The sequence below is a fragment of the Poecilia reticulata genome, linkage group LG10, assembly GCF_000633615.1.
Source record: "Poecilia reticulata strain Guanapo linkage group LG10, Guppy_female_1.0+MT, whole genome shotgun sequence".
In the NCBI taxonomy this organism is placed as follows: Eukaryota; Metazoa; Chordata; class Actinopteri; order Cyprinodontiformes; family Poeciliidae; genus Poecilia; species Poecilia reticulata.
This window is the reverse complement of record NC_024340.1, coordinates 29942304-29960084: the sequence shown is the minus strand read 5'-3', so window position 1 is coordinate 29960084 and position 17781 is coordinate 29942304. Positions and strand designations below refer to the sequence as shown.

The 17781-nt window shown below is 37.1% G+C and overlaps 1 protein-coding gene across 1 annotated transcript in view; it reads left to right on the top strand.

Annotated features, from left to right (window-relative positions):
- The window catches only part of rxfp1 (relaxin family peptide receptor 1), a 96161-nt gene that overhangs the window by 33122 nt on the left and 45258 nt on the right, over window positions 1-17781 (top strand). The window contains exon 3 of the mRNA XM_008421077.2: window positions 16655-16738. Within this exon, the coding sequence (XP_008419299.1) occupies window positions 16655-16738 (84 nt within the window). The remainder of the gene's footprint in view (window positions 1-16654; window positions 16739-17781) is intronic.

Below are 17781 nucleotides of genomic sequence, written 5' to 3'. Positions count from 1 at the left end.
AGTTGAAGATACAAAAGAAGGTTGTTTGTTTATTTCCTCAACTAGCAGATGATTTGGTCAGACCAGTAATTTGTTCTTGTTTTGTAGAGTGGGAATATTTAGGGATCCACTGGGCATCAGGGGAATACAGTTCAACGAAGTTGTCAATCAATTATTAGCTGAATAATCAATGAATTGGTTACAATTTAAGATTTCAGTATGTGGTTAGTGGGTCTTCTTCAGTGTAGACAAAGCATCTGCATAACTTAACATGAGATCAAGTGATGTTATTATTCATCATAGATCTGATAGAGTTTTGCTTGGGTCAGCTCTGAAGCAGTGGCGCATGTATGAAGTATACAGTGGCAACAATCATGCCATGTAATTTTTCATCATGTTTAAAACTCAATGTGAAAAGCAATGCTGAAGCATTTTTCACTTAAACTGCGCATCGTCCTGCCCTGTGGAAGACAGACATGCACCAGAGAGACAGGATTATTTGAAGTCCTTATGTTAAAATTTCACCCTGTTCCTGCTCATCCGTTCTTGCAAATAAGTAATTGCTTGAATTTGGCATCAGAGGAAACGAATGATTTCTGACGGCTTCGTGTTGAGAGCACCTAGATGGTAGATTAAGATGCACCCCTTGTAAGTTTTGTGATTCCAAACGGCAGCTGTGCCAACAATTTTAGTTCACACCTGTTGTTGGAGATCACATTTTGTGTGCTTTTTTCTGCATCTGAAGTTAATTTATCTCATTTGCTTTGCACTCGTCCTCTTTTGAGATCTCAGTTTTCTTATTCAAACTTGTGTGAAAGGCACGAATGGTTGAATGTGACATTAGCAAGCAGAAAGTAAAACTTTGCATGATGCAATCTGCCTCCTCAAATAAAACTTTAAATAGCACAGGAGCTACATCACAGCATTCCTGCAGACTGTCTTGCTGTTCCCGAATCTCTGAACCAGAATGTCATCATTAGTTTTCCAATTATTGGTTTGATTGAGCATTAGTCTGTTGGTGCTTTTTGACTTGTTTTTGTAATTATGAGCACACAACAAGGCGCACAGTAATCTGCTTTGAAGCCAAAGTTCAAAGGGACTCAATAAAAATGTGATAATTTCTCCTTCACACTTTATCAAACCGTGGAATCACATTAATGTTTGCCGTCTGTTCTAATTAGACTGTTGACAGAAAATAATATAAGCTAAGTATAGATTTTCAACAGCTGGGATAAATGAAAAAACCGAAATGAAATTCTTTAGAAAATAAGTATAAAATCTTTACTGCTCTGTGCTTTCAGTCCACTTGAAAGTTTGCTTCATTTCACTATGAAATTTTACTATTGATTTTTTTAACTCTAACAAAAAAAAGCAATCTCCTAATTTGTTCTTTGACTTTCAATGCATCTGTGAAAACTTTGCAATCACTGTTCAGCAGCAGTAATTAGGCTCATATGAACCCAAAGCTCTTCACATCTGAAAGTCATGAATATTTATTTTTCATTTTTAAAGCAGGTGGAGAGTTCCCCCAGTCCTACCCCATTTTGGTGCAAATCATTTTCATGTCTGAAAGTGTTTCATGCTTAGGAATATGGAAACCATGTTGGCAGAGGGGGATTTTACATAATGCCATCCAGATGAACCTGTCATATTTCCAAAGTTTCACTTGTTAAAACTTTTAGAAAATATTTTAACACGAATACCCCTATACATTAATATATGTATATTTGTCTGATGTTACCCAAGCTGCAAGTGTATCTTTGAGCTGTCATCTGCACGTTAATTTAGCCACTAAGCAGATTTATGCTCCTGCTCTCTGCACAGCCAGACACCAGAGTGCTTAAAACACTGCTCACTCTTTGGAGAAAAATTGGACACATTCTAAGACTGTGTGTCATGGGAAGTGTTCTGCATTTTGTAGACGTCTGTCAAATACTTAAATCTGCATGTCAAAATCTTCACATTTAAAAATAAGATCTTACACTGAACAATCTATATGGAGATCTGTTTTCACTTATACAGTGTTAAAATGAAACTATTTTGTAACTGCATGCTTTACAAAACAGCACAAGAATGGGACCATATTTTTTTACAGTATAGTATAGGGTGCAATAATTTAAAAATCATGAGGATTTTTTTCTGTGCAGAAAAAGAATGTACTATTGGCCAAAGATGGTCTGTCCTTCAGGTGTTCACTCAAACCAGAATGATCTAGGCCAGTCAGCTTTCCTGCATCCCCCTCAAGTTTAGTGACAGCTTTTGTTTTCCTATTCTGAGGGGCTCATTGTGTCATTTCCTCACGTATCACTGAATGCTACAAGGCTTTTCTGTGACATATATTATTTTGATTGGCACCTCTTTGGAAGGAAGGCCTTTGTGCATGAACAACAATGCATCATAATTCAGGACCAGCACAAGCTTGTCTGTTTTCTCATTCAAACCTCACGTGATCCCGTGCATCTCCACATGAGTGCTCCCCAAATCAGATACATGGCTTTTTGAATACCTTTTTGTTTTGTTTTCGAGTCCTAAAGCTCCCTGTGGCGCCTCTAGAACAGAGATGCATTGATTTCTGTGCAGGCACCCGTCATAGAGCCCTGCTACGTTTCTGCATCATAATTGTTGGGATCAGTTATTCTCTGAAGTGGCTCTAAATGTTTCCAACATTGTTGTACATAAATAAGGATCTTTTAAGGAAAAAGAGACTTCTATGTTTCTAAAACATATTTATGGTCCTGATTCTCTCAATATTACACAAATATTGTTACTTTTTAGATCTAGAACGATTTGATAAAATAATGTTCAAATAACTTAATGAGAGGGTTAGTCATGTTTTATGACCATTATCTTTTTGGCAGCAGTGTAAATATCCATTGGTTCAGATTTTGTGGTTTAATAAATGAGAGAAAAAAGATAACTTGTGTCAAAACGTACAAAAACTAGAGAATATATGACTGACAAATGAGCAAATGTCAAGAGAAAAAAGGATTGAATAACTGTCAGAAACCCTGGACATCACTCCTGACCACAAAGCCACGCTCTTTCCACACAAAAACACTGGTGGCTTCAGATATGAGCTCAATACTTCCTCCTCTATCCTTCATATTTATATAGATTTCTAAACCACAACTGCCATGGGGTCAATTTTATTCCCTGAAGGTTTTAATCTGTGTTTTCCTCCCTTCAAATCCAGACCTCTGTGGTTCAAACTTAAGTTTTCTTAAAGGTTTTCATGTAAAGTCGCTGCAGTTATAGTTTATTTCTAACCTAAAGAGAAAGTAATTATTTAAAACCCTGAATGATTCAGTAAGTTAACCGTCATAAAACCAATAGATTTACTCAAATATTTGTGTTACTTAAATTTCAATATTGAGACATTCCATAAAGAAAAATTCAACAAAAAAAAACAAATTATATACAAGTTAAAACTTTATTCTCAAGTCGTTGAGTGACTTGTCAAGATTGCTGTGAAAAAGCAATTTCTTTTTCAAATTTCTTCAGTTCTTTGTTTTTCTGTTACACTTTCAATTTTTAGAGCATCAAACAAAATCTAATATCAAACAAAATAACTGGACTAAATGAAAAAATGCCACTTATTTATTATTTATTAACATATAAACACGGAAAAGAAGCATTCAGTTTTTATGCTCCACAGATTTCCAGAAAACTTTACGCTGCCTAAACTGTGAGTTCCTTTAAATCGAGGCTAAAACCCACCTGCTGAGAGCTGCCTCTGACTAATAGGTGAAACATTGATTAATGTATTTTACTATAGTAAAATATTATTAGTGATTTTCATGATGACATTTGATAAAATGTAATGTTTATTGCTTGTTTTATAATTGGTCATTTTATTATGTTTTATCAGGTTAAACACTTTGAAATGCCTTGTTGCAGAAATTTGCAGTACAAATAAACTAGACCTATTCCAATTGATTAAATAATCAATCACTTTGCTAATTGATCAATTGTCCCATTCATTCTATTTTAGTGTAAACAAGGTGACACACTCCAAATTCCTCATAACACAAATATGGTTTCTCAATATTCACAATGAATTGTGACATCATTAATTTCATTGCGTTTGTTTCTACTTCAATGTTTTACCTATAGTAGTTTTAATTTCATAATTATTTTATCTTTTTTGGGAAATAAAACTGACACTAAAAGCATCAAATTTGGACGTGTTGCGTATACTTTACTCTAATTTTTCCTGGATCTTTTGCCTCGTCATTGATTGAAAGGTGAATTCCAGACCTGCTGCTGTGGAAACGTCCTCAGACATGTCTGATGCTGATGAGTCACAGTGACGTTGATGGTTTAGTTTTATCTTTCAATAATCAATACAGATTGATTTTAGGCTCTGTAGCACCTTTCAAAAAAAACACTGTCCACCACACAGCTTACTGCAGCTGGTTAAATGAAAGTATCGGCCATTTTAGGAGGCACTGTTGGAATTTGGGATGTTTATAGAAACTAGAAGTTCAAAGGTTAAACCTGAAAGAATCAACATTGTTGTACAAAAACTTTTTTAGCCAATTAACTAGATGTTGTTTGTGTCATTTTGTTTTATCTGCTTATCTGTTTATCTGAGAGTTGTATATGAATAAAACATACTTTGTAGCTTACGTTAATAATTTATACGAGGCAACTTAGGCCTTGTTTACAAAACATTTTCAAAAAACATAAAAAAACCAAATCACATATCCACAACAGTAAAAATGCTGCATGTCCAGGTGGAAACGTTGTTGTGCCTCAGCCTGAGCGCATAAGTACAGAAAACATCACCTTCATCATCGTTTCCAAAGCTTTTCAGTTTATGCTTATAGACATTCTCAAACAGTCCCACTCTGAAACTCATTGTCAAACCTTTTGTGTTTTTGTCCTGCCAGAATGCTGCTGCTGTCTAAGTGAGAGGCCAAAAGTCAACAAAACATTTGAGTTTTTACTGTCCTGGCGTTGTCATGTAAACGGGGCCTCTGTCACTTTGATGGCCCATCTCTGCCAGTTGTATTAAATAAAAGAAGAAAGATGACTTCACCACAGTGATGACACAATCTCTCTGGGCTTTAACAACTGACAAATACGAGACATTTTGCTGTCAACGGCCCTGGTGAGGATTAATCTGAACCTCTGGTCGTCTCTCTGAGACTTATTTAGTGCAACTGAGCATAACCTCAAAGACAAAATGTTCGTGGACACAGAGTCTTTATTACACTTTTAAAAGCCCTTCAGATTTTGACAGAACTAGGGTAAACGAGACAAAAGACAACCTGCTAGAACCTGTCAGAGGGGACAACATGGTGAAATGTATCTGTAAGCTTCTACAACATACTGAGGCGTAGCAGATCATGCATCTCTGCTCAGCTACTGCCAACTGTCTCTCATCAAGAGAAGAACAAAAACCTAAATAAAATGGTGTAACACTTCAACTCCATTCAGCCTGCAAGTCTCTGTACCTAAAATATGTTTGAATCCAGAATCTGGTAAACGTATTGATATTTTTTCACATTGCAACTAACAGACAACAATGGAAAGACTGGCACAACTGCAAAACTACCTAGACATAGTTTATTATTACCAAGTTATCATTGTGGGGTCATGGGAGGGCTGGAGTCCATCTTCATCAGTTATTAGGCAAGAAGTGGGGAGCAAACTGGACAAGTCATCAGACAACACAACACATAGACACACAGGATAAACAACCATGCACACACTCATAACGGCAATTTAGAGTAAACTGTTAATCTAAATTGTTTAGAGTAATTGTTTACTCTGTTTAGAGTAAACAGTTGACCTAAAAGTCATGTTTTGAAGAAGCCAGAGTAACAGGAACATACAAACTCCATGCAGAAAGACTCTAGGCAAAAACTAAAACTAAAACTTTCTTGCTGCAAGGCAACAGTACCATCAACTACACCCAATGTTGGGGCTACCATGTGCAGCCCCAACATCTCTACCTAAGCTAGCATGAAAGGTAGGGTACTCACCAGAGAAGCTGCCAAGGGGCCCATTATATCTTTGGAGTTGCTGCAGTGATCTCCAGCTCAGGTGGGATAATATGTCAGCAGCACAACTCTCATCATGGATGCCACAAACCTGGTCTTTATGCAAGAGCAGCAGAAAGAAGATGCACCGTATGCCATAACCCATATAGGGGGCACTGCTACATGAGGAAGATTTACCTCTAGTCAGATTAGATAAAACAACTTTTTGGTCAAAAAAATGAAACTGCACATCACTCTGAACACACCAGAGAAGGAGGACAGTGGCAGCGTCATGCAGAGGTTTTGTTTTTCTTCAGCAGGGAAGCTGATCAGACTAATGCATACTAATGTGTTAGAATGGTCCAGGCAAAGTCCTGACCTAAATCAAAGGAGAATATTTTGTAAATTTTAACTTTAGAGATCTTCTACACATAGTTAAAGCTTGAGCTAAGTTGTACAGGCAGAAAGATTGTTAAAACCCTGGTCTCTCTAGCTTCAAAGCTGGTCGAGACACATCCTACAGGCCTTGAGACTCTAACTGCAGCAGCAGGAGGTCCTTGAATATTGACCTGAACAGAACTGCACACCATGTTTCTCAGATTGAGTTTCACAAAGACATGGATCACTTTCCTTCCATTACACAATGATGCACTAGTTTGTGTTATTATGTCATATTAAGTTCAAATAGAACACTGAAATATGAGGTTGGAAAGTTCAAAAGGTGTAAAATCCATAAAATCATAAAAAGAGAGCAGCTTTACTTGAACATAAAAATGTATTTGCATTATGAGGAAAACAGCTTTGCTCCCAAAGTGTCTGATTTGTTCTTGGTCATAGGCTGAAAGAGTTCTGCACTAGTTTTTATCACAACCTCACACATAATCAATTGTTTCCGTTTTAGAAACGCCTACAGATGACATAAACAGAGTCAGCTTAATAAACAATAACAACAGTTTTCCCTTCTCATCATAATCACAAAGCAACTTTACTTTCCATCTGTGCAGCACATGCATAAACAGCTTCTACCAAAGCTTTTGAGGGAAGACTGAAGTCAGAAAAAATTGTTTACAATGTCAGCACCAATCAATATGATAATCAATCTGCAGAGCTGAGGCGTCGTGCTCATTTGAGACAATTATAAACCATCAGGAAACGACTTACTCCCAGATATTAATGCTAACTTTATAAGATTTTGTAATTAAACAACATCCTTTGGGTTGGAGCACAACTTAATAAATCCAAAAGCATTTTGCTACCAGACTCCAAACGATTAATCAACAACGTGGCATCACATGAGTTGTTCTGTTGTGTTTCCAGGCTGATCTTTCGCTTTTTGCAGTGCTGTCAACTATAATCCTTTCTAAGGTTTTTCTTCCAGAAGCTACAGAAATGCAGGTGCATCAATTTTCTGCAGTAGCTTCATATCGCTGACCGTGAAGCTGCAGTGCAAGTGGCAAATGAGCCCATAAATCTAAGTCCTGCCCGAAACCCCATAACCAAAAGGCCATAGTGTTCAATGACACAAGGAATTATCCACTGCAGAAAAACTGTTCCTGTCTTTACATAGAGGAGAAGTCTCAGTGCAGAGATACCATGCTTCATTGTTGATGTATGCTTATGACCTGTCTCATCCAGAGTTCAGTGGGAGGTTTTGTGTCTCATCTGTTATAATAATGCACTATTGTGCAAGTTGGCCCTTAAGACAAACTGGGTTAATTTGTCGCTATGGTTACCCACATGATTATTCTGATCTAAATTCAAAGTCCCAACAAAACTAGTGCTTCATCATTCATCCTTAATTTAGTTCCTGACATTTTGCACCAGTTAGCAAATCATTCTTGGCATCCTGGAGCATTTACAGTCTGACCTTTGACTCTGTATTTACATGTTTTCTTTTCCCTGTTGCTTGTATTCATATAAACATGTTTTAGATCAGGGTTGCTCCAGGGTTGAGAGATGCTGTCCTGCAACTTCCCTTCTCTTACGTACATGAATTAAATTGATTTGCCGTTGCCAGACCTCTACAAAGCCGTATGACATGTGGATGAGGGTATTCAGCTATTTGATTCTGTTGTTGCAAAAAATATGCACCTAAATGTTACAGGAAGACAACACTGAATAAATAACCATGTCCAGGCACACATTTGTTCTTAAGGGCAATTTAGAGTTGGCATTCGATCCGACAAAGATCTGTTTGCTCTGTGGGAGGAAGCTGGAGGACTTGTAAAACTGAACTTAACTTTTCTACAAAACATTGTTTTTTTAATACTCTTTTTCTCTTAAAAAATGACAACAGGATTTAAAAGCTACATTTTCTGCATATCTGCAATATTTTTCTGTGATATGAAAAAATCTGAAACTTTTAGGTGTGGCAATGCATTTTTACAGCAACGTTAAATAGAGCAAAGTAACTGCAGTCAGGAATATAGAAAATGGACATTGAGCCTCTTTCTTTTTATGAGAAACATCAGGATGGAAAATAGTTGAGATGAGATTTGATCCCTGCATTGATTATTGTTTAAGATCAATACCTATTTTTTGAAAAATGATTATTTTTCCACTGTGCGCTCCTCTGGAAGCTTGCATTCATAACACCCTCCACTATACATAGACCAAGATGTTATCCTTAATAAAAAGATGCTAAATTCTACTCAACATCTTGATGTGGGTTTGCAGTGGTCATAGCTCTTCACTGCCATTTGTTTTTGCATGTACAAACATCTATAAATTATTATAACAGATGATTTAAAAAACGTGTGTAAGATACGGTAAACCTGTGTATTTTGGGTTCAGTGCAACATGAAGCTGTTTGAGTAGCTGCCACTGTAAATTTATTCTGCTGGCGTTCAGAAAGTAAATCTGGAAATGTCTATTACAAAATTGTGTGGTTATTGAAATTTTAACATGTGGAGGAACAATTATTACCGCAAGATTTCAAGTTTTTCTTTTTTTTTTCTTTTTTTTTACAGCAACAAGAGATCAGCAAGAAAATTCATCAAAACATCAAAGCAATTCATTAATCAAAGCTGATTAAGAATATTATTTCTTTAGGTAATTTCTATAGAACTTAGAAATGTTTCCGCTTATATATTTTTGGGGTTGATTTTCTCAACCAGAATCTTAATTTTACTCATGTTCTAAAGCATTTGGATCACAGTAAACTTGTTAGTCAGATAGTCATCAATTGTCTCCTCCAGGGACTTTATCCTATTATCACTGATGCTTTACTTACACTTAATAGAGCGGCTGCGTTTGTGCAATAAAAGATTTAAAATTCACACCATTATTACCTTATCATGGTTGTATGCAGCCTCCTACCTCCTTTGAAGCTCAGCTCCTTTGTGAATCATGAAATGCTAATTATTATAATAGAGCGCAAAAGTTAAAGGGCAAGGCTTCACCGTCAAACATGAGCACATTGTTTAGCATCATTAGATATAATTGAATTATTCTTTTGAAACTAATTCTGTAAATGAAAAGATTAAAAATATAATTTCGGACCTTCAGTTCTGAAAGAAAGCCACATCGACATGTTGAGTTGAATTACACAATTCTGTGTATAGTTTCATAAAGTTATAGAACTTTATGATGATGTGTTGAAATAAAAAAAAATTGCCCATTAACAAAGTTTTTGCAATAGCATTGCATTACTTGGCATTAATTATTTTTATAATAAAAATATTGTTTGAATTATTTTTATAATAAAAATAATTCATAACCAGCTTCACATTAGAAATTACTATTTTGCATGAATGTAAAAAACATCTGTAGCATTTCAGTAACTAATTGCAAACAGCTTTTGCCTGTAATGTAGTTTCAGTTTGTATATTAGTAGACCATAAGCAGCACAAGGACAATTTCATCAAAGTTTCCCTTTTCTATATACTAGAAAAGTCAGTGATGTTGTTTATTGGGTACAAATGAGCCTGTTTCATATTAATTCTGCCGGACATCACCTCTTCACAAAGAGGACATCTCATTGATGAGACCACGATGAATTAGCATCTCAGTTGGAGGGAAAATGATTAAAAGCTTCAATAGAATTTTGGATGCATCCTCAAGAGCCTCCACTAGCTATTCAGGCTGAAGACCCATTTGGAGGATGACCAAGTTTTAATTAGTACATCAGTAAATTGAACAAACATGCTGATTTATTCATAACAAATATGAGATGTAGCACAGACTCATGAGTTGAATGAGCTCCCTAGTTCTTTTCTGTTAAAGCGAGGAGGGGTGTCGGCCCCGGAAGCAAGTTGCTCTGAGTTTTCGCTGTCAGCAAAGCCTCATAATTGTATTTCTAAGAGTTTGAATGGAGGGCAGGTCGACTTTCTTCTGCTTGTCGCTTTTTACTGAAATGCTCCACATTATCATGAAAATAAATAACAAAAATGTCCAAATGGAGCACATCACACTTACCAAATCCTAATCCAAACATGCATTTCCAATTTGATAGAATTTCTTGAAAGAAACCCTTTTTTACCTTTGAAAGATAAGGAGCAGTGGGGAAGTTTGGGGAAAGTAGAGTTAAATTGTTGCAGCAGAATTATTTAATAAACCAGTTTTTCTGCATAAAACGCAGCCTTCGGATGGACACACCGGTCAGCCCTGTGGTGAAAACAAGCTTTTTCCAGTTGTGCATCCATTTTGTCCAGGCAGGATTTTGAAAAGATCATTCATGTCATTGTTGTCTTACACTTTGAGTATTGATTAAAACTGTATTCTGGTGTAAGAAAGGCTGATCTTTCTCATCTTCAGCTTGTTCAAAATGCAGCTGATCGTTTTCTAACTGGATCACAGAGGGTCTCTGGGTGTTAACAAACTACTTTTAAATTCTCTAAAGTTTTTAAATGTCTTAATGGATCTGTCGGTCTGGCTTCCTGATGCATAGACTTTAAGGAAGAGTCTGCGACCTGCAGCTTTGGAGCTGCAAGTGGCTCGTTGGACCTCCCACAATGGCTCTTAACGTTGGCTAAAAATGATAAAGAACTACAAGAAAGAATTACACTTTCTTGTGGTTCTGCTCTTTATAGAGTATCCAGGAATAAATAAGACTGCTTAATTGAATTTATGCATCAGAAATCGGAGTGGTCTTCTGAAATAACTGTTGTTTTATACTGTGCGGGAAGAAGTTACAGTAAACCGTGTATAGGAAATATATAAAATTATATTGTTTTTATTATCACAATATCAAGACTTTAGCTGACACTAGTTGCTTTGAAACAGTCATCTTCTATCCCTTAGTAGCCAAATAAAAGAATAATCCCAGTTTAATGAATAAAGAAATCAAGCAAACATAAAATGATTAACTACTGAAAGAGAAGTTCCACCAGAACTGAGAAAGGAGCATCAGAGTAATAATATCTGATTAGAGGTTCGGTTTTTATCTCCAGATCTATCGGTGTCTCTGTAAGGATGTCTCTGAAATGCAGGGTTTTGCAAGTGAATTGAGTTCTTAATACCCGTCCTAAATCTGAGGGAAGATTTGGAGGAGAGGAAAAGGAGAATTCAAAAGAATTAACAAGCTCAAGGTGATCCATGAACTCTCTGCTCTGAATGCAGCTCTATCAGGAAATCAAACGCCGTCCTTGGTGATGGTTGTTATGATCACTTCTCAATAAACCAGACTGGATCCCTGGACCTTTGGTTCTTACTGTGGCCTTTTCCATCACCACTGACACTTTGAACAGGCCTAAAGGTTATTCTGGGGAAGGTAGGGGTGTCTTATCTGGCTCAGGTCTTCGAAGTTATGCAGAGTAGAAAGCCCTGCAAACTAGAGATAAAGAAGAAAACACTCCTTAAGAAGTGTCAAAGTGATGCTGAGCAGGTTGAAGTGTAGAGGAAAAACAAGACAGAGCTTTGCTGTAGCTTTAAACAAAGATTAAAGTCTCAAAAAGTTCAGCAAACAAAAAGCAATTTTTTTATTCTCTGCCGAATGTTGAACAAGTTGATCAGACTTGATAAATCCAAGTGGGCTGTTTCTTGTTCTGTGTGGCTTAGTGTGCCCAAACTGTAGTCGGCATTAGAGAGCTCACAGATGTTTCTCTGTTTTAATGTCATTAGGCGCTGATCCCAAAAACATGTGCTCATGGAAAATTAGACACTCAAAGCTGAACATCCCCCCATCATTTTTAGAGAGGCAGTTCTGAAACACCAGATAATAACTTTTTGGATAAACAGCAGTCTATTTGTAAATATATGCAAAAATGCATTCATTTCAAAGCTTACTCTGTTTTAAACTATCAAAGAAATTATTAGCTTAGCGACTATTGTTCTGACTTTTATTGAAAGTCATAAAATTAATGAGAGACTACATATCTGTCATAAACATTGTATTGGACATGCTCACATATTCAGGAAATTAATTTGTGGAAAATAAGATTGATTTTAGCCCAGTTTAATATCCTGATGGTGTTATTCTGCAAATGTTTTGGCCAGAACAAAATGCATGCATGTGTGTGCATAAGTATGCAAAACACAGTTTACTCTGCCACCGCAGAGCAGACTGGACAGTACACAGTTGTCCAGTAGTGTGCAGCAATAGGTGTGGGAGGGGCAGTGCTTTGCTGCTCTTTGCATCCAGGGAAATCTCTGGTCCCTCTGAATGCTGCATCTTTAAACCACAGCAACTGCAGCTTGGATCTTAAATTGTGATGAGTTGTGCAATTGATGCAACAGTTTCGTAAATGTATCCACATTTTTATTCAAACATCAGTTAATAAGAGAGATAAACTCAGCTTTGTGTAGATATAGTTGGTATTTTGCTTTTGGAGGTGAAGAATAAGGTTTTTGTTCAAACTACAATCTTTTTTTTAATTTATTTATAATCAACCCTGAAGCCAACACGTTTAGTTTTTTTCTGAATGCATTTCCTTCCCCAGAGCTGAATGAAGTTTACAGAAGACGGAAAGCAGAGTCTCCCTGGTTTCACCTGCAGATGAAACCAGAGACTCATTGTGATCACTTTAATTTTCTCAGTAGTTTCCATGTCACTGAAGTAATCTGAATTATTCTGAGCAATCTATGAAAGTAACTGATTTTGAGTCTTAACGACCTACTTGTTGCTGATAAATGTTATATAACTGTTAATCTGTAATACCAACGGCAGCTTTAGATTTCACGAATGTGAATCTAAAATTGCCTGAGAAAAAAGACAGTACAGTGACTTAAGGATTAATTTCTGGCTGATTTAGCAAATTATTGTAAGCACCGTGCTTCCTAAAAAGCAAAGAAATGCTTCCGAAAATAACCTGTGTGGGGTTTTCTCTGGAGCCTGGATGTATGTGAATAGTGTGCCACAATAAGATGCATCTGTTTTGTGAAATTCACCATCAAGGAGTGAGGGAGGCAAAAAGAGGATGATTTGTATATAATTTGTGTAAATGCAGTTTTACATGTTAAAGTGTATTCAGAAAGCTGTAACTTGCTCTGAGAAACTTTTATGAGATGATGAGCCTTTAGATAACGTCTGGAAGAAATGAAACCTTACAATGACATTTGGGATCAGAACATTGGCATTTGAGGTTAAAGTGAGAATAACGACTTCTTGGAATAAGACGGTTCTTCATCCTGACCAGAGTATTCAGCTCAAAGTAAAGAGAGATATCTAGTTTGATCAGAGTCTAAACTCTTGCACTAAATTTTGACTTACTGATTCTGATGGTGGTCGTTGTTTATTTTGTATGTTTTTTCTGATTCCGTTGAATGTTCACCAGATCACCACAGCCTGGTGGTAGCAGAGTAACAACAGATGAGCCATGATGCTCATCAATGTGGTTTCAGTTGCTAACATGAGCAGAAAGGTTTCCACATGTTGGGAATGAAGCAAAGGTCACTGGAAAAAGTTTGGTGCCAAACTTGGCAAAAGCTGTCTCGCTTTCAACAAACTCGACACGACTATACTGATTAAAAACATCAGCTGTGGGGAAAAAAGGAACAACTGAATGACTTTAACCTCAAGGTTTAATTTCTTACTCTACAATTATGTTTTTCCAAGTGATTTCTCTTTTCTCCTGACAACCACTGTTATTTAAAAGTTCACAGCTGACGCTGCCCCTTTTGAACTTTACCCAGAAATGTAGATTTTCCAAATTGTCGGGGCAAACCCATAGTCTCTATATGTGAGAAAAGGTGAAATGAGTTCCTTTGATAGCAGATTGAGAAACATGTTGCATTCAGTGGTGTTCTGCACTTTTGTGAACCTTTCCATGACATTTTAGAAGTTATTATTCTAGTTTATCCTTGAGCAGTTAGTGCAGATGAAGATACACCAAAGTGGTTAAAGAGCATCTGGCTGCATCTGCTTCTGCATTGTGAAGCTCGAACATCGTGACACATTTTTTAAATGAGCTAGTAGCAAGCATGTGTGGGAACACCATTATTATTTGGATTCAATTAATTTTCATGAATTTACAGCATCTGTTGAAATTTAGTTGGGTAAATGTTCAACAGATTGCCATCATACCTTTCTGAACATATGCTTTTCATTTGCAGTTTGAAAATATAAAACAGAAGCCGTACATATAAAATGTGTTTTCTTGTTAATTTTCTATTTTTATTATCTTTCTAAAGGTGTTTATTGTACATTTAAGTTACAAAATTAAATAAGTTGACTGCTGTTTTGCATGTCCAGGATTTCTCTTTTTTTATTGGATTTTAGTCCTTATTTATTTACTTTACCAATTCAGATTATTTTGCTTCCTTCTTTATGCGGCTTCAACTTTGCACCTTTCTGCTTCCCTTAAAGGTAACAAGTAATGCTGATTTTGACATCTGCATTTTACTCAGCAAGTTAAAACTAACGGGTGTGGGTGTTTTGGCAAGGGAAGCTATTCAGGGAACAGAAAACCGCTACAGGTGCTGAACTGGGACAACTCGGGTCATCATGGGTTCGGAAGAGGAAAGAAACATTTAAATACCTCCTTTTGTTTCTGAACAAAATCTAAACAAAAATGGCTTCAAATTTTACTCTAATTTTAAAAAATCAGCTCTTAATTTATTGTTTTAGGTACAGTTCATCATTTGCATCAATCCTAAAAAGACGAACTGAAACCATTTATTGAATCGCCAAGAACTACAAGGAGAGTTTCAACTGCAGTAAATAAATCTTTAGCACACTCTAAGGTTGCCACCAGTGCAAAGTTTGCTCAGGAATGGCAGAGGACATGTGTGCTTCTGTTCTGCACACACCCTGAGACTTTTACACGCTGGACAGTCAAGGAGGACAGTAAAGAGTCACTTCTCTTCCAGAGTAAAACATAAAGGATAGACTGACATTCTGCAGAAAGTAACCGGATTGCGCTGAGGAGGACAGGGATAAAATTGTTTTCAACAATGAACCGCCCTTTAGACAGCTTAAGGCACCTGGAAAAAGAATGATCTCGATAACATAATGGAGCAGGCCCACAAAAAATGGCCTGAAAAGGATGAAAACATCCCCCAGCAGCAACTTTTCTCAACTGTCCAGACTGTTAAGTGATGAACAATAGTTCCTCCAGCACGATGCAGCACCTACCTTGAGTGATTGACTGAATAACAGACTTCTGCAGCACCTGTGGCCAGGAAGTAACTTGAATCAGGTGCACTGGAGCAGAGACATCTAAGGGCTATCCCACACCTCATCCAAAGCCAAGCAGTCACATGGTTGTTAGATTTCTGTATTTTCACAAGCAGAACAGTTTACATCATGCCCTATGTAAACTGTCAGAGCAATAACTTCTCTGCAGACAGCCTCTACGAAGAACAACTTTGCAATTTCCATCCAGGAATGTTTAGCTGTTTGGCAATCTTTGTGAGTATCTTGTGAAGAGTCATGCAAATGTACGTAATTTATCGCCATGTCTCATAAACGCTCTTCAAAAGTATTCATGTCTCCTGCAGAAACATAAGCAAAATAGTGGAAATGGACAAGTTGAAGCAAAATATCAACTTTGCTGTTCGAGAGTATATCTGCATAAAGTACGGCAGTAAACCTCTGACCAATCACACAACACATTGCCCTGCTCTGTGTGAAATAGTTTGACCCAGGTCTGGTGTCTCTAAGAAAGAGGACGAGAACGTCTCCATGCGAAGACAGTTACGCAGTTTTTGAATGACATTTCGACTCTTTGAATGAAATATGGGAAAACATGGGACAGTGAGTCCTGAATCCATCTATTCCCGCTCATCTCTGCGGGGTCTGGTGTCTGTCTGCAGCAGTTATTGTGGGTCCATGACAGGTCAACACAGAACAAAGATTCATGCACATACATGGCTAAGGACAATTTAGATAAACCAGTTAAGCTCACACTAATGTTTGAACTTCAAACTCCAAACCAAGACCGTCTCGCTGTGAGGCAGCAGTGCTGCCAACTGTCCCTCCATGCAGACCAGGACTGAGTGCCCTGAATCTCCAGTGAGAATGTGTTGTCCCTTTGTAGGAAGTTTATGTAACTTTTAATAAAAGCCTTTGAAAGGTATTAAATTTTGATCACTAAACTTCACTGCACCAGAACAAGATCTTAGAAAAAAGCACTAACACTGAATGTTCCTGAGTCTGAAACAAGCATCTGGATGACAGGAAAGATGTGGGTTTAAATAAAACAAGATGAAAGAAAAAGGTATAATTTTATTACTTCCTTAGCTGACATGAAAACAATTTTGAAGGACAAATAATGATTTCCAATTTTTTTGTCATTTTTCTTCTATTTCAGGAGACAATAATGGATGGCCGCACCTTTTTGACAAATATTTTGGCATGCCGAGTCACAATACCAGGACCAAGTCCAACGTGTGCTGTAAGTATTCTCTAATGTGTTTAAAGCCATTTTTTACACAGAGTGAGGTGAGAATATGGTGTTGGCAGGGTTTTTGGAAATACACAATTATGTGTGTTATGTATTGCTTTAGGAACAGTATCGGTTTGGGTGCAGACAGGAAATGTGCTGGATATTTTGCAAATTTTGGCCAGTTGTGAGAAATGTTTACTCATATGATCTGTTAACTTCTAAAAAGATGAGAAGCAGCCAGATTTAGTTGAGACACTCAGGATTTAATGATGGTTCTGCTGCAGATTCCTTTTGTGTAGGTTTTTATTCTGTCATTAGAGGCCACCCGTTGATGTCGGCTGTAAACATTTATTTATTTATTTATTTATTTTGCATTCTCCCTAAGTAACTACTCAGTTTTTCACAATGTGATCTTCACAGTAGGAGGGTGTTCTTTCTTTCATCTCTGAATGTCTCTGTTTCCTGCCACTGGCTTATTTGTGAGAATAAAGCAAAAGAGGGGGAAAGGATTTAGGGAGAGTAGGTTTGCTTTGGTGTTATTGAATGTAAACCCATTCTGAATGTGCATCGTGCCTCAACCCATGTTATTTGCGTCAAAAATCTCCACCAGCAGTGGAAACTGACTGCAGAAAACACAATTACCCAATCACTAGTGGTCTTCAAAGCACCTCTTGTCACATTTAAGAAGGTGCATGCATAACACTTTCATTTTGTCCATTAAGCATGAGCGTCAATCCATTTTAAAGAAAATCTCTCGTAAATGAGTAACAAAAATGAGCTTCGAGTTTTAGGATAACATTTTTTACAGTTGAACATTCAGAAAATCTGAACAGCTGAAGCTTTTTATCAGTAAACTTCACACAGTCTGAGTCACACTTAACACCAGGAGCAGACTGGCAATCTTTCTATTCTGGTCAAGTCTAACAGCTTTCCAGTGTGGTACAGTGGCCTGCCTGGTTCATTCATCAAAACCGTTTGAGTGCCTCTAGGAGAAGAGAAAGTGTGTGTGCATGTGCGTGTGTGTGTGTGTGTGTGTGTGTGTGTGTGTGTGT